Source organism: Dermacentor silvarum, chromosome 3, assembly GCF_013339745.2.
Source record: "Dermacentor silvarum isolate Dsil-2018 chromosome 3, BIME_Dsil_1.4, whole genome shotgun sequence".
Lineage (NCBI taxonomy): Eukaryota > Metazoa > Arthropoda > Arachnida > Ixodida > Ixodidae > Dermacentor > Dermacentor silvarum.
Window position 1 is genome coordinate 187,433,038 of NC_051156.1, and position 23,570 is coordinate 187,456,607.

Genomic DNA, 23,570 nt, shown 5'->3' on the forward strand with positions numbered 1-23,570 from the left:
CTGTAAACATTCGCTTACTAATTAACAAGCACATCACGCACGCACAAGCAAACGCGAACATACCTCACTCGATGGCCACCGACACTTGCTGTCATTGTGACAGCGCGCTCTTGAACACGCCAGCGTTCTCCTGGCATGGTGAAGAGCGGCAGCAATGGTGAGTTCCCCTATATGCTGCCTCTCATTTCAATGCTAATTAGGCCCGCGATAACACAGTGCACACGAAACCATCAGCTACATCTGGCAAGCTAGCCTTCAAACCAAGTGCTGATTGCCTACTAGATAGGATGTGAACATTAACCTAGAAGAAATAAAACTCTGCGGCTATCTGATCTCTTATCTATCGTGTTTACGGCGGTACCAAGATGGGGGCGATGCGTCAATGGAAAGCCGCGCTGCCGCGCTCATGTGATCAGCAGTGCCATAGCACCTCCCAAAGCACAATTCCCCCAAAGCACAAATCAGCTACATCTGGCAAGCTACCCTTCAAACCAAGTGCTGATTGCCTACTAGATAGGATGTGAACATTAACCTAGAAGAAATAAAACTCTGCGGCTATCTGATCTCTTATCTCTCGTGTTTATGGCGGTACCAAGATGGGGGCGATGCGTCAATGGAAAGCCGCGCTCATGTGATCAGCAGTGCCATAGCACCTCCCAAAGCACAATTTTTTTCCCGACTTCCATGACAACACTAAAGAAGTGCAATTTTCTCCAATCTTGCTGCATATTTGTTCCAAATATTTTGCCATAAGATGAAAGAAGGTCTTAAGATTGGGGGAAAAAAATTAAGAAGTCGGAAATTTTCAGCAAGTCAGTCATTTCATTGCTGCGTCCCCCCTTAATTTCTTAGGTTCTTGGGCGATACAAATTTTTGCATAGTCCCGAGAGCTTTGTATCATCCAGTTTCTAGGGCATCTAGCTATGTGCCTAAAGTAATATTTTGGGGAGCAGTAGAATGGTAATCTATTTTAATTAACCTTGTAACTACTTAGACAATTATAAAAATTACTGCACATTTAAAATCAGCACAAAGACTGAACAAGACTGCACAGTTTCATTAAATTTGGTAAGGATGCTATAAAGAAGGCTCCAAAACTGACCGAGTGCAAGTTCCCAAAGGCAAACACAAGCAGCCATTCCTCACCCTGTCCTCTTCCTCCTCGAGGATCTGGTTGACACGCTCAAGCAGGGCTTCCTTGGCAGAGGCCACATTGTCAGCCAGGCCAGAGATCACCAGGGTGTCACTCTCGTCGGCCTGTGGGGGCACCGTGATGTTCACGTCGTGGTCCTCCATGAGCCGTCGCACCCCGGCCCCCTTCTGGCCAATGATGAAGCGGTGCAGCTTGAACGGAACCTCCACCTGCACGCAATGCAACCAGAGGGTCATCAGCTCAAGAGAAAGAACTGCACAGTGGACAGACAAAAGAAAATGGAATTGTAGTCAGTCTTTCCCAAAGTTTGAAGCAGTAAAAGCAATAACTAGAACCACCTGGAAAACCAACTCTCTCTTCCTCAGCCCTAGTCCCGTTCGACCATGAGGCCGGCTAGTCTGGATCACATTCTCCCATTTGTCGCAGGTCTGAGCCTGGGTCTGGTCGTAGTCTGTGATCTTAAGGTCAATGTGCAACGTGTTGGCCCAGAACTGTTTTACATGATCTTTCAGGCACTTTTCAGGCATTTCCAAGGCTGCAGACCAAGTGTGCGAGCGAGTCAACATCAAATCCAATGACAGTATAGACCACTTATAACGTAACCGCTTACAGTGCAGGACCGGATATAATATTGCCACGTAGCCTGCATTCACATACCACGCAGATCGCTCTGAACACCAACAGTGTCCATCACAACACGCGGAGTGTGCCTGCCTACCAGAATGCGCGCGCGCCAGCTCCCACCGAGAAGCTACCCCACCAATGGGAAACGACCGCGTGTGGCTTCATCAAGAGAGGCCGCGAGCGGCGTTCGAGGGCAGTGGCACACGACAGAGAACGTCTTCGACTACCTTCGCTGTGCAGGCGACAGTGATCCTCTTTAGCCCTGGGCACAAGTTCGCCCCTTAATAAATAGTTTATTTTTACAGACCTGTGTTGACTAAAGTCGCTACAATACGGACTTCTTCAGAGTCCTGTTAATTTTCCCATAGCACTATGTATACGCGTATCGCTTATATTGCAGTTGCGGGAGGCGAAATACCAGATACAGTGCAGCTGCCTGGAAGTTTGGCAGTCAACCGAGACGACAAACACTCCCCTCAAACCGCAGAAGTTTCACACACATCAATGTGGTCACCTCCAAATTCTCCTAATCAAACACAATACACTGGTGCCACCTCTTCCATTGCTTGAAGCACTCTTAAAGCCCTTCTGTTAAGCACTTAAACGGCACTGTTTACCTTTTCTATTGTCGTAACCTCCCCGTAATGCTGCCCCCGGAGCACCAGTTTGCATTTGGGGAACAAAAAACCGCAGGAGGCTAAATCGGGCAAGTAGGAAGGGTGTTCCAGCACAGCGGTGAAAAACTCGCGCATGATCGATGTAGAGTGCTCCGGGGCATAATTGCGGTGCTGAATCCAGCGCCCCTCTTTCGACAAATTCGGTCTCACGCGACGCGCACAATTTTGCAGATGCTTCAGGACCTCCCCGTAGAAGGCTGCATTGACAGTTTGATATTCAGGAGCAAAGTCGGAGGAATATGCTCTATGATGAAAAATATAGTGCCCAAAAAGAATGAGGAGAAGGCTTCCGTTAAAAAGAGTGTTCATGAAAAAGGTGACTTCACACGCCATTTGCGAGCTCCATGCACTGCATATAACTGCAAAATTTGGCCGAGATGTTCACAGCAGCTTACACTATCCACAGACTGCGTTTTTTCACCAAGCCCCAGGGGTTGTTCAGGACCCCTTTAGGAAGTGGTAGTTCATCTGTATATGCTACTACATTCAACACTGACAGAACAGAGAACATACACTGAATAAGAGCTGTGCTTTTGTAAATCCTACTACATTCATCATCGAGAGGACAGAGAGCACACACCTCTTCAGTGACTGGCACCAGAGCCAGCAGGGCTTCGCGTGCCTTCTCACAGTCCTCTTGCTTGCCCGTGATGAGGATCAGGTCTTCCTTGCGCGGCTTGCTCGGCTCTTCCTCGGTGGCCGCATCGCCGTTCACCGCCACGTCTCCATTCTCCAGCGTCTCCCGATCACGGAAGTCGCGCTCGGGGAACTTGATGTGCACGTTGAACTCCTGGTTAATGCGTTGAACCTAGGAGAACAAGAAAAATGGGAAGCAACAAAGGCTAAGACTGGAAGTACACCCTTGCACAAATTAGTATTGTGCCTTACGATTCCTGATCACTCGTCACTTTTAATCTCCTAGCACCTCTCATAACACAATCTGAAAGCTTAGCCTCGAGCACGGCTTTTTCATATTGTCCCCGTTGAAATGCATCCGTTGCAACAAGGTACACAAAACCATGTTCTTGTTCTCAAAAACAAGGCATTATGGCTTCCCTCCCAATAGACAATTAGCTACACATTACTGCACACCAATTTTATCTATTGCATCGCTGCTTATTACATGGTCAAAGATTAACATGAGCAAAAAATGAAAGATCAGTTTGTACCGTTTTCTTTGTGCTTTAAAAGCTCCACGAGCCATCATCCACTTTCTTCATTCGACATCGGTTCATCTGCAAATCCCTCTAACATGAGACAAGGAAGAGCCACAGTAACGTGGCACCATGACCCCTTCGCACTCGCTGTTAATCTAATGCCACGAGTTACCAGCTAGCACAAACCCACACTATGCTTATTACATCTGCAAGAAATATGAAGAAGCCTACAATAATTATTCCCTGCGAAATGTAGCAAAAGAAGAAGTGAACACGGGCACACAAAGTTCACAGACAACTTAACGAGATGCAGAAAGGCAAAGCGCTCGTAGCAGCGTCAGATTAGATGGGCACCGACCTTGTGGCCTTTGGCACCCATGATGGTACGATGATGCTGCTGCGGGATGACGCACTCTACGGTGACCCGGGCCTCGAGGTCCTGGACAATCTCGAGAATACGTTTGCGGGCGCCTTCGACGCACTCCTTGGCCCCCTTGAGGGTGACGACGTCACTGTGGTCACCGCTGCGCGGGAAGCTCACTTGCACACCGCCAAACTCGTTGGCGATGTGCTGCAGCTCCTCGCCACGCCGCGCCACAAAGTGACGGTGGTACTTCGGGTCAATGTGCATCTCCTCCTCCACGACTTTCTCCTGTTTTGAGGAACAGGCAGAGAGAGAGAGAGAGAGTTGGGATTGGTGGGTCCGCTTGGCCTAAATTCAGAACTTCTGCGACTGGCCAGAAGTCCACTGAAAATGAAACCAAGGCCAGCATAGAAAAAAGTTTGCCTTCTTTAAGTTTAATTCTATTTGAATTGTGAAAGAGGGTTACATTTTAAGTTTCTTAGAAATGATCAGCAGAAATGACAAATGAAAGGGGATGGGAAGACAACTTGCTGCCAAACCCACAACCTCTGCATGACGCGCGATCCTCTGCCAATGACGGCTAAACCTCGACAAACAATCTTGGGTATTTTGTGTGTGTGTACTAAACTTAGCCCCGAGAGTTATCTTAATCAGTTCCACTCATGACCATGGAGGCCAGACGTGGAATATCCTTTCAACCATACCACTTATACGACAAAGGCTAATCTACACCAATTTACCATGAGAGTCAGTGATCCGTTCCAAGCTCCCGCTTTGTGCCATTGCACCTAAGGGGCCCGTATCATTGGTCTATCACTTTCAGCATGCATAAACTCTTATCCAGCAGAAGCGGGTGAGATGTAAAGGATGCTGCACCTCATATCAGAACCAATTTGATGCGACACAGTTCGCGAGCGTGTTCTCAGGATGCCCATCCTTCCAAAGAGGCAGTGCACTAATTGTTACGCCATGCAATAGTGAAAGTACCAGCCAAAAACCCTCAATCCAGAATATGGCCCTCAGGGTTTCAAGCCTTCCACTTTCTCAAGCACACACAGCAGACGCAAACAGACAAGGGTTCAAAAAAGCCACTGACCAGGCTTTCAATCATTTCTTCGAGCTGCTTCTTTGCCTCCAGCACAGCCTCCTTCTTGCCAATGATGACAATCGTGTCCTGGTTCTCATCACGTTCTAATGGGAAGATGATCCTTGCACCCGTCTTCTCCCTCACCTGCACATATTTAGAGATACATGCTCTGCATTCAAAACGAAGTATATAAAATGTTGCACAAACACTTTCTTTTTCTTTTTTAATACACCAAAAAAAGACCAGATGATGGTCAGCTCAGGAGGACCTACCTTGCGGATGTTGGAGCCATTTTTGCCAATCAAGAAACGATGGTGTTTTGGTTGTGCCCGAACTTCCTCTGTGTAGCTGGACAATTGCTGAAATGAAAGAAAACAATGTTTTTGCTTCCTCCGCCTTTACAGGTCCGCTGGATGTTACCTATGGCTTAGACCTTGAATGTTGAAGACTAGGAAAGCATAGAAAGCTAGACCATTTATTAGGAGTGCTGGAATGCCTGCACAAAGGCATTCCTAGAAATATTTGAAGGGTAGACATCTTGCGGCCGAGAGAGGGGGTGTGTCTTTTTCGATATGACATGTATTCGAAACTAACGCAAGGCAGCGAAGTATTCTGCCACGATCACTAAACTGTCGGGACTAAGAGATGCCCAGCTTGCCACTGTCAAAATGAGCGCAGAACACGCACAGGCAATTTTAATCTATATCAGCCAATAGGAGTGCTTCCTTTGTCCGTGAGGCCACAGAAATGAATGATGATGCTAGTTTTTTAATTATGTTGTGGTAGGAATTATATAGATACTCCAGGCGAATTTCCGTCGTCGGCGTTGCTGTAATGCTATAATGTCCAAGTGCAACAATATCGCGGCTGCGCGGAGTATGCTGTGGGTGAGGGAAAACATGCGAGAGTGAGCTGAGAAGGATCATGGCTTGGGGCGGCAGTGTCTTCTCGCGTGCACAAGGGAGAAGCAGGGTGATGTGCATGTGCTAGAAGGGGGTAATTGACTATTCTTTTCCTTCAATCCTAGTGCTATTATCAGCCAAATTCAGGGCACAAACACCCTTGACTGCAAAAGCACACACACCTTTTCGTTGGACAGGTTGAGCAACTGCTTCTTGGCCTTGTCGACGTCGTCCTTGGGTCCGCTGAGGGTGACACGGTCACTCTTAGAGTCCTGCTGGGGGAACGTGATCTGGACACGGCCGCAGTCCTCCATGATGGAGTGGATGAGGCGGCCCTTGGCTCCGATGATGGCATTGTGCAGGTTGCAGGGGATCATCAGATGCACCTCCACGACATCAGCCTGCTCCCGCTGTGCCTCCAGCAGCTTATCCTTGGCAGCGGCGACACTCTCCTTCTTGCCCGTGATCATGACCACGTCAGAGTTGCTAGACTCGAGGGGCAGGTCGATCCGTGCCTCCGTCTCCTGCTGGATTCGCCGCACCAGCGGCCGGCCCTTGCCCTGCAATGGCAGTGGATGCAGCAGAAAACCGTCAGAACACTTAGCTTCTGGACCAACATGCCCAAGTGTGGAATGTGCAGGCAAGGACAAAATAATATGGGATCAGCAAGTGGTGCGCCAAGCTGCATTCTTGCGCCATTTTTGAAGAAAACTGATAGTAGTATCTTTAAAAGTGATCCATCCAAGAATACCGCCCAAATTCCAATGCGTTGCTGCACGTGCATACGCTTGCCTGTGACCTGATCAGTTTGTATTTTGACCACTACCATGCTGTTGCTATAGATAGATGAAAGTACAGTCAATGCATGCACCGAATCTTCATCTCAAGGCAACTTAACGCGAAACTCGGTCGATAAACAACAAATGCAGCCTTTCAACACTTATCGGCTCTACTTGGCTTGCCCTGCAGTTTGGGGGTTTGGGTACATTCGTCGACGACTGGATTGACTAAGCTTCGCTAGTTTTGCTAGAAGGACCTGGCAACATGGCGAATGGCTTATTAAAAACAAAAATACAGTGTAGACCACTTATAACATAAGTCGCGGAGTCTCGAATATCCGCACTATAAGCAGTACTGCACTATAACCAAAACAACTATTTTATTATGACAACGGACACTCCAGGCGCATTTCTGCCGTCGCTGTCACCGTGCTCTAGGTTCCGTATTCGCTTACTAAATAAATTCAAGCAGAGGCCAGGCTAGGGCAGCATTCACGTAAGCAATGTGTTGCGTGAGAAGCAAGGAAAATACATCCACAATGTCTTCTTCTCAGCTTACATTTCACTTATTGGCTCACTCAGGGGCAAACACTAGAAAAGCCTGCTTCTATGAAGTTTTACTGTATAGACTTGTGTAAAGGCCGCACTTTGTTTTCTCACAATTTTGATGAGGTGTGGCCTTTACACGGGACCACACCTTTTGGTCAAAATGGTGCCGGCGCAGCCAGCGACTTGTGCACACCCCGGCTCTCGCCATCTAGTAGCAGCCCACTGAACTATGCAGAGTGCAAAATAATTTGCTGATGCATGCGCGCAGCATCGGGGCACCGAACGCAATAGCTTCTCTATTGGAAATTTTTTTCAAATTTATGCTGCCAAGTTGGGGGTGCGGCCTTACACCAGCGCAGCCACGAGTCTATACAATGTGCAATGCATTTGAAGCAGCTGACTTGGCTCTGGCCTAACATGCCAAGTTGGCATGCAGTGGTCATGGAGTAAACCTGTGCATTATTTATTTCATTTTCTATGTTTTCATTGTTTTTTTGACTGCCCTTTAGTTAGACGGCTGGATATTCAGAGTTCCCCTATTTCACAACATACAGCGGCCCTAATTACGGGTTTAACAAACCTTTCTAGCTGGAGTACTATAGTCCAATGTAACGAGCGTCAACTGATATTATCTGTGCATAGTGCCTTCTTACTGCCTGCGCAGCAGTGCGACCCAAGTCTTAGCAACGGAGCTCAACCAACAAACAGTCGAACCCGGACATATCGAATCTGAAAGGGATCATATGAAAGTTCGATATATAAAATAAAAATGTTATGCAAAAATTTTCAAGAGGATTTTACTGCTGTTCGTTATACGCAATAATTCGTTATATGTGGGTTCGATATATCCGGGTTCAACTGCAGTCCTGTCCTGGCATACCTGAAGATGCTTGAGAAACTGCTTGAAGAGCACAAGGTCCACGCGATGGCTGGAGGCCTGCAGCTCCTGGCAGATCTGGCTCAAATGCCGGTAGCAAGCCTCCACATCCTCCTTCGGACCCCGGATCAGTACCTTGTCGTTGCGTGATCCAGGCTCCGGAAACGTAACGTTCACCTACAGGGACAGACCCATAAAACAAGAGATGCGTAAACATTCGTTCGTATTCAATACTTGCTGCACCTAGCTAGTAAACGAAAAAAAGGTATTACAAAAGTGACCCCAGAAACATTTGACACGTCAGCAAAGGGGGCACTTGGACCTTAATGCAGGAGGGGATGCAGATTTTTGGAATGTTAAGAGCAGCTTTTTTTTTTGTCTTTGGCAGTTCATTAAGCTGTGCTTTCTCACCAGAGGAAGCACAATAGTACAGATGCACATACAGTCGAATCTCGTTAATTTGAACATGCGTAATTCGAACTGCCGGTTTATTCAAACTGACGCTGTGGTCCCGTCAAAGTTATGTGTATTTCAATAAGCGATATCGCTCGGTAATTCGAACACAAAAGCATTTGCGACAGTTAATTCGAGCATACCGCGGACCGACAATGCTCTCAGCAGCGCCAAATAACGCCCGACCGGCATTGCTCTGACACCGTCATAAAGCAAAAGCTTAGGAGTGACCCCTTAATGCAGCGGCGAAGGCCCAGTCCAGCCAACGAAACTGCCCACTCCGGCAAACGCTCGCGCTTCCCGATAACGATAGACAACGAAACTTCAGGGAGCAGGTTAAGCTGGCGTCGGGCCGGCTGGACCGGCACCCACGCCTGCAAACGCTTGCTTCCCGATAACGGCAGAAAACGAAACTTCAGGGAGCGGGCTAATCTGCGCCGGCCGCGCACGGAGACAGTCGAAGGGAAGGGAGCTGCTAGGGAGCTGAGAGAGAGGGCGAGGGGAGCCACCAAAGCCACTGCCATTGAAGCGGCAGAGTTGCAGAGGCCAAATCCGCTTCTTCCCTAACGCCCTCCACGCTCATCTTCGACGGTCTCCGCGCACGCGCCTGTTGCGCCCGTCGCCATCTGCTCCCTAAAGTTTCGTTTGCTGCCGTTATCGGGAACCGAGCGTTGGCCGGCGTGGGCGGTTGCACGCCGCGATATTTCACGACTCGCACCGTTCGTGCATCCCGTGCTATGGTGCTCGAATACTTCAAAAATACATCCTTTCTTTAATTTCAACTTCTTTTAATTCGAACAAATTTCCGGGCCACTTCGAGTTCGAATTATCGAGATTCGACTGTATGAAAAACATGAAAAAAAAAAAAACTCCATGTATAAAGACACACCGATGCCAACATGGCCACACTAGTCAGTCTCTCCTGCTGTGCCAGTCACATAATACCTTCCAAGATACTTGAGCAACTTGCTTTGCTGCTCTCGGCAACTATTCCTGGCAAGGTTCTGAGAGGGCAATAGTTAAACACAACACCTAAGCTAACCTAATGAAAACTGGAACTGGAAGGGTCACTTTTCAATGGTCTTCTTTGTTGGTGTCACACAGCCAGCAGCAAAAAATAGGTCAGCGACCGACTGACAAGCCACAAGGAAATGCTGCCGCTGATCACTTTTCATAGCATGCGTTCCACCACTGGCATTTTTCCACAAACATCACTAGACTCGATCTTGTAACACACTCGGAGCTACTATTATATGTTTTTGCATACAAACCCAGCAATAGGGCTAGTTAAAGTTAGTACAAATATCCATGGTTACGAACTAACCATCATTACCATGCTACCATGCTACCTGCTACCAGCAATGCACGCCACTTGTTTATGAAACTATGGAAGGAACAGACAACGCAAGCGCTAATGCAGTTCGTTCCTTGTGGCTGTAAACGTAGCACTGCATATAACCCTGAATTTGAGTACAAACTGAGCCCTCATCTGTGCCCACCTGGTTGAAGCGCCTGCGGACATCCTGGATTGCCTCTCCCTTGGCTCCAATGAGTGTCCGGTGGAAGCGCTGCTCCACGCACAGCTCGCGGGTCACCTCGTTTTGAAGTTTGTGGGCCATCTCGAGCAGCTCTGCCTTTGCCTGGGCCACCCCCTCCGGTGGGCCCTCCAACCTCACCACCGGCGACCTCTCCTCGTCCGCTGGCACGTGCACCGTCACACCAAGATCCTGCTTCAACCTGTTCACTGCGAGGAAAATAGCAACATGTCAAAACTCTCCTCTAAAAATAAAACTCAAGTGTGCGTTGAGACTTAATAAGGCAACGTGATGATTACACAGGAAAATAAAAAGAGGTTACAATCTTGCAAATACAGCCGCACACTCTTGTGCAAAAGCAACTGTTTTGACAGCATTCTACACTATGACAGACAGCTTTAGCCTGGCTGCATACCCGTCACAGAGTGCCAAGTTACTAGAGCCAGACATAAGCCGCTGGGCTTATGGCGCCATCTTGCGGCACAGAGTATAGCGAGTGGACACAGCAGTATTATTGCCGGGGCCAACAGTCTTAAATGCAGTTTTTTCCTGTTAGAAGTAGTGTGGAAGTATAGAAAAATTTTAAATACCACTCAATATCATATATTTATTATTTGCACTTGATATTAAAACTAAGTATTCGAAATTTTTTACATATTTTAAACAAATTGAATTGATTGCTGGCCATGTGGGACAGACAAGATGCTTTGCGTTTCCTTCTATCGCATCCAGTTAAACCTGGATATAGCTAGGTTGGCAAAATCAGCCCTTTACTTTGTTATATGATCAAAATTAAACCTTTTATGCAAAGTGCAGTCGCTAAACAAAGTGTTACGTTTTTTAAACAGAATGGGCCGTAAAAAATACCCAAATAATCGGGTAGTCCGAAAAAACTAATTTCAATAACAAAGTTGTTTTTAATTTGAGTCCACAACGACTTATTATTTGGTGCCACACCTATGAAATAATCTCGTACAGCTGCCGTACGCCACATGGAAAGCCAGAAAAAAGATAAGCCAGATGCATTGTGGTGATCGGTGCAAGCGAAGCTTTCACGGCTTCTCCAACATACCCTCGGGTGTTACCCAGAGTGGTACGACACTGAATGCTATGTGCACCACAGCAAACCACTCTTAAGACCGTATTCAATGCAGCAACAAAACCTGTCGGATGCAGCAAAAAACCTTCGCTTTAGTATCCCATGGAAGCGAAAGGAAATTTGTTACTTTCTTCAAAAAGCTGAGGTGACATAGCCAGCAACATTGAAGCCACCTGCAAACCTTAGTTACAACCTGAGTGGGTGCACCACTTCCCGCGCCTCCCAAAAGTGATAGCGCTTCATGTGAAAGAGCCATATAAGGCTTGCTAATGGTCTCCTGCTCTGGTAATATTCATGTCTTCCGATCACTGGCATCTTCAAAATGGGGAGCACATTTGCATTCAGAACAATGTAACACTAAAAAGCAATACCCGCTTTTCTGCCCTTTTTGTTTTAGGAGGCACCTGCTCATTTCCTCGATGCATTTTTGACTGCACAATAGCAAAATATCCTTCATTAAAGTATGCAAGATTTCTAGTCCCATAAGAGGCTTCTATTATGCTCACATACGGAGGCCAAGGGGTACCGAGAGAATAAAACATGCTAACTGAAAGCTTACCATTAGAGCCAGACTTTCCAATGATGTGCCTGTGGTACAAGGGGTCAACCTTGATCTCAACGGAATCCATGGTGGACTGGATCTCGTTCACCTTCTCCTCCAGCGCAGTCTTGACTGCCTCGAGCTCCTCCTTGGGGCCCTCGATGCGGATCACATTCTCGTCCTCGCAGAAGTCCACGTGCGTCTTGTGGTAGTCGGCCGTGATGCGCTTAATGTTCTCGCCCTTCTTGCCAATTATGTACTTGTGCATCCAGCTCTTGGCCGGGACTTCGGCCGTCTGCACGCTGTTGGCCTTCTCGTAGACGAGTGAAAGGGCGTGGCCCAGGTCCTGGGGGTTGCCCCGCAGGACAATGGTCTCCACGTCACTCTCCATGGGCGGCACTTCCACCCAGACGCCTGTCTGCTCAAACAGATCCTGCAGGGTCTGGCCCCGATAGCCGTGCACGTACTTGTGCTGCGACTTCTTAACCTGCGCGACAAAAGAACAAAGCTTGTGCTGTCATGAATGCTTCATTTTTTGCATAGAAGTACAAACAAGGCAGAGGTTATTATGAAGATGACTCGAAAGGGATCTACAGTACTGAAACAAGAAATGCTAGAGCAAATGTTTCGACAAAGAGACTTGTTGGCTTCAGCAACACCCCTTGGTCAAGTTCAATTGAGCATTTTGCACAGGGCCCCCTGTTCGAAAAATGAAATGAAATTCAAATTATGGCGGTTAGCATCGCAAAGCGGCCCAAAGGCTACTCAACGAACTTTGTAGTGGAGGGACCAGTATTAATTCCAACCACCAGTGGTTTCTGCAAGACAGTTTTTGCATTCTGCCCCTATCTGAATGTGACTGCGGTGGCTGGGAGTCAAGCACAAACTTGTGCTCAGCAGAACGCCATAGCAGCTAAGCTACTGCGATAGGTCCTTAACAAAATGTTACCCCATTGACTGAAAAAAACCTCATTTCATATCCCCAACCAGAGCGTAGAAAGATTCAAATGAAAGCGTACCTCAACACCAACACTCTGGCAGTGGAGTTTACGGTCCTCGTAGGTGGCCATTAGCGAGTCCTTGGCCTTGGCCACATTCTCTTTGTCACCCGTGATGGTCACCTTATCCTCTTCCCGGTCGAGGCGGATGCGAGTGCCCGTTTCCTGCTCCAGAGCTTTCACACTGTTGTTGTACGGACCAGCAATGAATGGGTGGTACATGCGAGGGATCTTCAGTTCCTCCACACCGTGTTTCGACTGTGCAAGCGTTCAAAAACAAGATGAACCATGAGTAAGACACATCACAACATTCACGGCAAAGGATCTACTTCACAGGATCCATATTTAATCTATGCAATTTTAAGCCAAAATAATACCAGTGTCACACAGGCACTTCTTTTGAGATATTGAATCAATGGCCTTCAAAAATTTGTCATGCAACTGGCGCTTGTTTCAAGGAAATTTTTTTTTACAAGGTAAGTAGTTTTTTGTTATTCTTTTTCATCAGACACATTGTTTACTGCTTTAGTGTAAATACACTGCTGACGAGGGTGCCTCTATTTGCCGCTCAAAGGCTGTCAAGATTATGTAAAGCTCCATGCAATTTCACCGATTCATTACAAGACTGACTCGACATGTGTATAGCGAAGCAAATCCAAAATTTGCGAACTTTGCCTATGTCAGTGTGTGTGCTTATAACAAACAGGATATAACGAAGGCATTTCCTAACGAGTCCCAGTTGGTCAGACATTACTTAGTTTACCGTGCTGTTCGTCTTTCATTGTTTCCGTTGTCTTTTGTGTGGAAATCACTTCAGTAAACCGAATGATAGCCAATTGCTGCTAGAAAAGCTAAATCAGTACAATTAACACAAACAGTTGTGCTGTGAATCGGCTCTAAATTGCTACCAAATCCCCGAGCAACGTGTGCCATGCTAAAAGCCAATGCTGCAATGAGGTGCCAATTCTAGGCAGTCGGTGTGCACTCCGATAAAGAAACAGCTCTCGCAACAGGACATAAAGCGGTTGACTAAGAAAGAACTTGTGTTTATCATCTGCTTCATGTCCCGTTGCAAGCAACATTTTGCGGCATGCAGCACAGCTGTTACCTTTTCCTCGGAGATCTTCTGTATCTGATCGCGTGCCCGGTCGATGGCCTCCTTGGTGCCACTGATCGTGATGACGTCAGAGTTGTCATCTGTCCTTGGTACCGTGATCTTTGTGGCGGTGTTCTGTTCCAATTCAGCCAACTTCTTGCCATTTTTGCCAAGGATGAAGCGGTGGTGCTCCTTGGGGATCTGGATGCTGCCCTGAGCCTGCATCGCCCGGGAACAATATTCCCTATGTTTACCTACAAATGTGGCAAATGTGCCAAAATTGAGACAATGTACACTCTAACAATGTGGCAAGTGGACATATTACGTGCACCCAGCAAATCTTTGTGGAGCAAGAAACCATACGGACACCCTTTCAGCAAGTACTGTACCTAACTGTTTGGTGGTGCAAGATGCTCTTAACGACAAGGAGGACAATACGATAGTGAAATTTATGAAGCACTTGTCATCAGCAGTGTATCCCCCGTTTCCTATTCTACCCCTAGGGCTACTTTTATCGAACTTTCATGCAGAAAGAAAGCTCATTTATAGCATAGAACATGCTATGAAAGAAAGAAAAAAGTGCTTTCAGAGTTTTGAGCTAAATTACTCACGCACAGAAAAAAAAAAAAGAACGCCAGTTAGGTCAGCACTAGCGTAGTACTCATTATACAACCTTTCAAATTACCTTCTGATTATTCAATTAATGCTTTAGTCACATTTGATAATCACTATTGGTTGCAGTTGCATGAGCAAACACAGGCGAGCATCGCACCAATGTCGCTGCTTCGAATGCTCAACAGCAAGGAAGAGAACCACAGACTGAGCTACAATGCTAGACTAAAGCAGCACCTGCACCCGTCTCTCGGAGCAAATGCCGCCCCTTGCAGGCTGCATCTCTAGGCAGCAGGACAAGTGGTCAAGATTGTGTCTGTGTTCAGTAGGCTTGATTTATGCCCACTCAAGCAAGGTGTTGCTGTGATATTGAAAGCATTCAACTGGACATTTTTTTTTAATTTTATGCACAAAAATCATTTTTCTTTAGCTCACATGTAAATCCACCAATCTAATTAGCTAATTAAACAATTAAATTTTGGGTAAAAGTTTGTAATCGATTCCTAGGCCCCAGTCAACGTCTGTCTGTCCCCATCATCCGCGCGCATCTCCAGCTTCGAGTCCCTATCGTCCCGGACAAAGTGGCTACACCCTCCTCACCTGGGTCTGAAGGGCACGGAGCACCTGTGCCCGGGCGAGGGCCACGTTGCGCTCCCGTCCCGTCACCAGCACAGTGAGCGAGTGGTCGCGGGACGAGCTCACTTCGATGGTGGTCTGGGTGTCACGCATGATGTCCGCACAGATCTTGGCCTGTTCCCCCAGTTCCCCGAACCGCTGCGAGCTAGTCTCCCGGAAACGGCGCTCCTCGCTCGGCACGTGAAAGATCTGGGTTATGACGGAAGACTTGACGTGCATCTTGTGGTTCCACTGGCCCAGGGCGCCGCCACCCCCGCTCCCGGCACCGCCCGCGCTGCCTGCCTCAACGGGCGCCTCCTTCTCGGGGAGGGCGGGGAACACCTCATCATAGCTGAAGCCGCCAGATGCGGCCGGTGCCGTCGACGAGGATGGTCCCGCCGCCCCGTCGGCAGGCTGCTGCTGCAAGTCCGCATTCATCCTATGGCAGGGACTTGTCCAAAGTCAGACAGTACAGCTGCAAGTTGGAAAGAGTATGTTCGCAGAGTCGCTGATTGACCCATGGGGTTTAATCTCCCAAAGCAATGCCGAGAATATGAGGGATGCCTTAAAGGGGCCATGACCCATGGTCATGAGCTATTCTCAGTTAATCAACGTAACAGTAGACAGGCCATTATGGTTATTAACACAAGACTAGGCTCTCTGAGTACATTTAACCAGAAATTTCTACTTGAAATTGCTGCCTCTACGACCCTTACACAGCACGGCCACCACCATGTTGTTTGCCCAAGACATTTCAAAACCATGTGTGTACCGTGCCAGACTCTCCCTGCTGCACAGTAAGGACATTGTCATTGCATTGTGCCCACAATTATTTCACTCACCCAAGAAAACGACCATACAGCAGAGAATGCCTGCAGAATTATTCCAGGGGTGACGACCAAAATGCACATGTATACTGCACAGACTGATCATAGAGAATGCACCATGTTTTGTCGCCGGCCAGTGCAACCAGACTATTGCACGGTTTAAATACAATACAAAAAAATTCATATAGAAATTCTTTACTCCATCGAATGCGATCAAATGTGGTTTACCACGCAACACACAATTCAAGCATGAAAATTTGTTGTCATAGCCCCTAGAATAGAGGGGTATGAAATAACTGACCATCTAGTGTTCTTTATAGGAGTATTGATACATTTTCAAACGTTAGAAACACTACCACATGGTTCTCTGGCATTAAGGTTATCCCGCATAGCAAGCACGAACGTTGGGAAACAAGTTACCTTAATATGATACAAAAATTGGTATCAAAATGCCAGACCCAGTGTCACTGACATTATCGAGAAAGCATGAAGGAGAGCAAAATCCGATGTGTCGCAGCAAGGCTACATATGATGGTGTTTATCACTTAAAATAAACACAACAATTACATGTGCTGCACGCATTTCATCTGGCTGCGCTTGCATGCGGTAGCCGTAGCAATCTTAAGAATGGAGCAAATGAGTTATGACGTCATGTTTGATATAATAGTTCAGCAGAAATCCGTTAGGAGGAGATAAGTAATTAAGGGAAACTGAGACTTCCACCCAAATGTAGCAATTTGCTACAATGGAAACCCAACCGGGTTCCTCGAAAGAAAGCCTCGCAGTTGAAGAAAAATTCGTCCTGGTCCGGGACTCGAACCCGGGACCACCGCCTATCCGGGGCAGCCGCTCTACCATCCGAGCTAACCAGGCGGCTAGCAGATGGCAGGGCGAAGCGGAAAGGTGGTGGTCCCAAGTTCGAGTCCCGGACCAGGACGAATTTTTCTTCAACTGCGAGGCTTTCTTTCGAGGAACCCGGTTGGGTTTCCATTGTAGCAAATTGCTACATTTGGGTGGAAGTCTCAGTTTCCCTTAATGACGTCATGTTGTATCCACCTTTTAATGCCTAAACGAAATGATTAAACATTGTGGAGACACTGGAATCTCTCACACCCCGTGATGTTTTCCCTGCGTAGCACTTGCATCTAGTGTAATCCAGACTGTGTAGCTATGCACCGCTAGTAGTTAGTGTAGTTGTGCAATAGTACGGGAGATGGTGCTAGTGTTCCAATGGTAATGCTACCTGGCGATGTAGATACGTGGGTGCAAAGGGAACAAGCCTTCACCTCTATGGCTTGGGGTTGTGGCATGTAAACGTATCACGCGCTTGTCAGCACGCTTCATGGGATCGCCCCATGAAAGGCTAGAACAGGGCACCGGGATGGACGAACATGATCGTTCGAATGCACCACTGTTCACGTGATGGTACACACCCTAATGATTAGGCATTGGTATCGGGCATGGGGAAACATATTCGCTCGATATCCTGTCGCAGCGAGTCCGACTTCCTCGACACGTCAGTGCCCATCGGCATGTTCTATTTGTAGTAATTCAGCTGGCTTACAGAGGGTGCCATAAATGGCCTTTTGCATTGTTTGCACTACTGTGCTATCATTATCATCATCAGCCTATTTTTATGTCCACTGCAGGACAAAAGCCTCTCCCTGCGATCTCCAATTAACCCTGTCTTACGCTAGTTGATTCCAATTTGCGCCTGCAAATTTACTAACTTCATCACCCCACCTAGTTTTCTGCCGTCCTCAACTGCGCTTCAATCTCTTGGCACCCATTCTATAAACCTAATGGTCCACCGGTTATCTACCCTACGCATTACATGGCCTGCCCAGTTTCATTTCTTTCTTTTAATGTCAACTAGAATATCTGCTATGCCCGTTTGCTCTCTGATCCACACTACTCCCTTCCTGTCTCTTATTGTTACGCCTACCAATTTTCGTTTAATTGCTCTTTGCGCGGTCCTTAACTTGCTCTCTAGCTTCTTTGTTAACCTCAAGTTTCTGCCCCATATGTTTCGCACCGGTAGGATGCAATGATTGTACCGGAATGATGCAATGTGTGCTGTCATACCTTTGCCTAAAAAGCATATTTCCCACGTCAGCTACACAATTTCAGCAAATATTGCTTTGTGTCACGCCCCGATAATGTCAATGCCAGGTCTATACTTTTTTGAACACTGGTATCAAATTGAGATAGTTCACAAGTCTTTCCCAGCCTTCACACTTGCCAAGTGTCAACTTCCTAAGTGCAAAGCGTGTGGTAGAATTTCAAGCATATTTCAAGCAACATGCTAAAAGTTAATACGCCAAGCAATTTGCTAGAGATTTTAACATATCAGAAATACCGTAGAATGAGAATGTGGGACTCATGAAGAACCAATGTCTTAGTGCAGACACAAGTAGCATGGAGTGATGCTGGCAAGGAGGGAAATGTAAACAGCGGATTAATTTGAGCCGTTTGGCACATAAGTGAAGAAACAGAGCTTTAGAACAGGACAGGAGGAGCCAACACACAAGCTTCTAAACAGATTGTTTAGACCACAGAAAATTGCGTTGGTTGGCTGAAGAAAAAAAAATTCATGCCGTGGAAACTCATTCACCGTGGAAACCCGTTTAAGCAAAGCTTTCGTGAACCGGCAAGGCGAAACTGCACAACACAATAGGTGATGCCAAGCGATATTTTCTCGTGCAGCAGATATTGGCAACGAATGGGCCTTACAACCATCCTCGGCCACTGCGATGGATCCTGCAGGTGCTTGCAGAGAAATGCGCCCCAACCTACCACAGCAACTAAACCTTCGGAAAGCACAAAGAAAGCTTCACTGAACGCGACCAAAACAAACAACCACAGCCAGTTTTGTCCCATGGAAACTGTAAAATTGTGGTTCAGCAGATATGGTTGCGAAACAAAGATGCCGTTTCTTTTTCAGGCATAAAATTTCAATCTTTATTGTCAGCGCAGCATACAGACTAGCTAGCTGACTAGTGGCAAAATCGCACTTCGAGCCGCGAGGCATACCATGAATCAGTAGCACCTGTGTGTCTCGCACTTTTAAGTAGCTTTTAACCTTCCTGCCATACAATGACCTCAAAGAGCAACCACGGTATTTCCTGTGTGCATTGTTTCATTTCTTTGTCACTACATATGAATTAGCTTGCTGGGCAAACCATTAGGTAAACATTTCCAGACAAAAAAAAAAATTCCTACATTTCGCACATGCCAATAGCTCTACATAAGTTCTATGCAACAAGAAAAAAAGGCCGACTGGCATTCTTACATTTCCCCATTTGTCAAGGTCTTGCTTGACCATCTGACATCGGTTCCTAGATAGTATTAATACTTCACATGAAATGCTGCATTCTAGGACTGATAATAACACTTAATGCTGCACGAAGGTGATAGATTAACATTATGCACATGCTTTAAGTCAACACAATAAAAAAACCTTCACTAGCATTGTTTTACTAAAAAAATAAGTGATGGCACATATTGTCTACTTACAGGAGATGGACGCATGAAACCACATGTACGCAGCTTCCCTTAAAGTACACACTACTTCAAGGATGCACTTTACACACAAATCTGTGCTACTGTGCCTCAACGAAGCTCTGCAATTAAGTCGGCTTTCAAGTGCACTCTGCATTCTTTAAAGCCCAAGTGGCAAACAAAAACAGCACAGATAAAAGAGAGGATCCCTGGAGGCCATCGTCTTTATGTGTACTGTTTTCTGGTGTCACCTGGCACTTCATAAAACTGTGCAGTAGTGGCAAGCCCATCCATGTTGCCCCACCTAAATGACTAGCTGAAAAGGCACTTGTCAAAGGCCAAATGCAACAACTTTTGCTTTGGCTAAATTGGTTATAAATGAGTAGTACATACTACTAAAGCAAAAGCTGAAGCACCAATAATTGTCTCAATTTTTTAAGCACAGCCTTTAAATAGGAGCGAAGCAAACAGCACATGTAACTGGTGGCTAGCGGATACGACAAATCTTGGACCATAGCCCTTGAGATTTTTCAGTGTGCCGCGGGTGCCGTCTAATCTAAGAGGCCATGTCAAAGATCCACGCTGCTTACCGTTTTCAGTACTGCGTTATTCCCGGCGCACGGTAATGATGGCATTTTCTTCATTTTCGGCATCCAAAACGCCTATTTCTGATAGCTTTTCGTGCCACATCGACTCGTATTTCAAAAGTGAAATTTTGTGCGGAAGCTGCTTTATATCTACACTATCTGAAAATAAGCTTCTTTAGCTGCAGTTGTTCTCTAGCAAACAGCCCTTGATCTTGCAGTAGAGGAGCCCTGTGGTAATTGCCACCGTGTCAAAAGCAATGTTTCCACCAACCACCAAAATCTGCTACTGCCAGAAATGTCAACAGGCGCATTTTGAACTTCAGCAATGTTGGGGCGAACTTGCTATACCACGCAAGACTACACATCTTGCCGCACGTGGGGCCCCGCTCAGTACTTCTTGCACTTGCATATACCAGGTGCAACCACTTCCGACGCAGCTGCCCCTATTCCTATGGCTTCATTGTTTTGACACCACAAAGAAAATTCTGGACAAACAATACGCTGATCGCTCAAAAGGGCACAATGCAAGGCTTTACGATACTTTGCAGTCACGTCTAGTTGCTTGGAATTCCCTACACATTTCTCCAACAATATGCCAACCACGCAGCCTCGTGTAACTGACAAATAATGTGATGTGCGCACTGTTAATATTGTAGCACGAACTATAAGTAGTGCACCACCATATAGGGCCTATAATAAAAAAATGGTACTGCGATTCGAAACATGCAATTGAAATAGCTATTGCAAAAAAATTGCAACCTTCAGAGAAAGGAACTGAGCAAAACTAACTGCAATCGATGACTAATGCAATCACGACTAATGTATTTTGTTTTAAATGTTGCCAGAATGGTTGATTTGCAGCACATGTATACACATGGCATTTAAACATTACAGAGCCCCTAAAGTGGTTATGTTACCAGCAAAGATGTACTGGCAATCGTTCTGGCATATAATGTGAAGCATTGTGTAAAGGATAATAGGCTTTACTCTAACAGCAAGGCCACAATAATCACTCAGACTACATAGTCTGTGCAAAACTTTTCATCAGATGTAACTACATGCCAATGTAATGTGCAATTCTAATCCATGTAGACTTGAGGAACAGTAGTTATGGGCCTATTTAAAATACTGGAGGTTACTAGAGATAGCTTGCAAAACAATACTGTACACATACATGAGGCTACAATCACACATTTACAGACAATCGAGCTACAGGAACATTAGCGCACACTATGTGCTACACCTTGGTCCAAACAAAATGCAACCCCGATTACATTAACTGACAAACAAACTGTTACAAAAAGCACAAACATGGAACCAATGCAGTCACATGAGAATATTTAATTCAGGGGCAGCACTTGATACTAGTTTGTATAGTACGGTGATAGTCGTATGTTCTTCGGTTTCAACAGTGAAGACACTGATATATGTGGCAATCAATGGGCACTGTATGAACAGTAACGCATGCTACCAATCACCACAAGGAAGACTGCAGGCACATCTTAAGCGCAAGTAACATCGGTGTGGCACCTTCCTAGCTCTCACACTGTCGTCCACAGGTTACCACACATCTCTGATCAGTCTCTTTCGCATATGTAGATACTACATTATTTCCTTTATCATTTGACATTACAATGCAAAACGTGGGAAACAAAAAACCCTGCCCACTCGAAAAGGTACAATGTGAGGCTTTACGAGACATTATAGTCACGTCTGGTCGCCACGCAGCGCGCCACTACACAAGCGAACAGCGTATTGTCAGTTGAAAGGCTGCTTTCACCTTACGCGTACAACGTTGCTGTTGAAGGATTAAAAAAAAAAAAAAAAGCAATAGCCGTCGAAGGCAGATCTGTGTTTCAAGCGCTGTGTGCTAACATGACTAGACGCCACGAACGTAACGAGATTTCTACGCCGAGAGGGATACTCACGGAAATGCGACACACACAACATATGTGACAACGTGGACTCTGGCCCGCTGCACAGATAACGCAACTGCGCCTCAACGTGGACTTTTCTTAACACCACAGATCATCTGCGGTCACACGGCGTGCCCTCATTAGCGAAATAAAAAGAAGGAAAAAAGACCACGGCTATTCCCACCACACGAGAGGAAGGCACGCGCGTGAGCTCCAAATACTTGTGAAAAAATATTATCCGGCGATTCCCATCAACGATCGCAAATGATAGCGCGAGCTAATCGCGACAGCCCATCACTCCAGCCGGATAGACTTTTGAGAGCAGCGACGATTGTCGCAGCCACGAGATGCTGGCGGCATGCTTTCTTCCCTCGCACCACACGGGGCGGTCGGGTCGGTCAACCGGCCTGCCTCGCGCTGGCACGGCCAAGCACGCGAGATGCTCGCGGGTGCACGTAGTGTACTACACGCGCTCTCGCGATAGACCGTGCACTTTAACTTTCTTTTTTTGCTCTACCCCAAACGAAAAGGAACGCCGCGATAAAGAAAACGAGCAGTAGAAACCTAGTGTGGAAAAAAAACAAAAGTAGGGGAGACACACACCGAAATCTCCCGTTGACCGGATCTACAACATGCCTCCGAGCCAGAGAGGGGCAGCGGGCGATGAGGCAGCGCCGCTGGTGCCAACGTGGCCACAGCACTGCAGCCCAAGGACTTTGGCAGAACAATCGCACTCGGCACGGCTTTTCCTTCGAAGTGACACGGGTCACAGGAGCCAGGGCGGCCGTGCTCGAGCGAATTAACACGATGCAACCCGTTCTAAGCCTATTCGCCAATATCCGTCGACGTGTCATCGACTCGCCGGAGTGGGGGGGGGACCCTCCGGGAAAACGACAACATGACACCACGCGAGCGAAGGGCTTGCGCTGATAAAAGGTCGCAGATCGGCGGCGCTCACGAAAAACAGCACTAGCGATCGATGTCTCGCGAGTAATACGCAGTGAAAACGTGTCTTTCCTTACCGTACTGTGTCCGTGAGGGCCGTCCTGTGAAGAAACTGTTATGCTAGCCGCTCCAGCCTGGCTTGTCCAATTGGCTGCGAAAATAAGACCGCGAGCAGAAAAGGAAGGCAAAATTACGCTCGCGCGCGGCACGGGAACGTTTTTTGGGCAATATTCAACCGTCAGCGAGTGCTGAAGCTCGCAAGCGATCGCCGTGGGCGAGCAAAATACGTACCCGGGCCAAGAAGACAAAAATTCTCCGGGTCGCAGACTTCGTCGGCGGCTGTGCCTGTGCTCGGCTCGCCTCTCTCGCGAGCTGAGAGAACGTGTGCAGCAGGAAGCGGCCGCTGCGATTGGCTCCTGGCGCTTCCATGTGGCCGCTGCCAGCCAATCGCGTACCCGAATCGCAGTTCTTTTTTTCTTTTTCCTTTTCGTTTTAATCAGATGTGAGACCGACGCCCGATAGAGCAGCACATTTTCGTTCTACGTGGTGCTTTCGATGTTCCCTTTCAGTTCGGGTCAGCAAAACGGGAGAGGAAAAAAATATATATATATGTTGTAAAGTGGTTGACGCTCCGACATTGCACAGCACTCGCAACTTGCCACCGCTGCAGCAGTCG

The 23,570-nt window shown here is 47.0% G+C and overlaps 1 protein-coding gene across 1 annotated transcript in view; it reads right to left on the reverse strand.

Moving 5' to 3' along the window:
• Nucleotides 1-23,336, reverse strand: part of LOC119446260 (vigilin-like) — a 33,146-nt gene extending 9,810 nt beyond the window's left edge. Inside the window, exons 1-14 of the mRNA XM_037710643.2 lie at nucleotides 23,186-23,336; nucleotides 22,972-23,045; nucleotides 15,104-15,593; nucleotides 13,904-14,110; nucleotides 12,817-13,053; nucleotides 11,816-12,284; nucleotides 10,122-10,366; nucleotides 8,173-8,346; nucleotides 6,147-6,524; nucleotides 5,335-5,421; nucleotides 5,072-5,206; nucleotides 3,970-4,263; nucleotides 3,035-3,262; nucleotides 1,147-1,362 (exon numbers count right to left, since the gene is read on the reverse strand). Coding sequence (XP_037566571.1) covers nucleotides 1,147-1,362; nucleotides 3,035-3,262; nucleotides 3,970-4,263; nucleotides 5,072-5,206; nucleotides 5,335-5,421; nucleotides 6,147-6,524; nucleotides 8,173-8,346; nucleotides 10,122-10,366; nucleotides 11,816-12,284; nucleotides 12,817-13,053; nucleotides 13,904-14,110; nucleotides 15,104-15,556 — 3,123 coding nt within the window. The 5' untranslated portion in view covers nucleotides 15,557-15,593; nucleotides 22,972-23,045; nucleotides 23,186-23,336. The remainder of the gene's footprint in view (nucleotides 1-1,146; nucleotides 1,363-3,034; nucleotides 3,263-3,969; nucleotides 4,264-5,071; nucleotides 5,207-5,334; nucleotides 5,422-6,146; nucleotides 6,525-8,172; nucleotides 8,347-10,121; nucleotides 10,367-11,815; nucleotides 12,285-12,816; nucleotides 13,054-13,903; nucleotides 14,111-15,103; nucleotides 15,594-22,971; nucleotides 23,046-23,185) is intronic.
• Nucleotides 23,337-23,570: the final 234 nt, after the last annotated feature.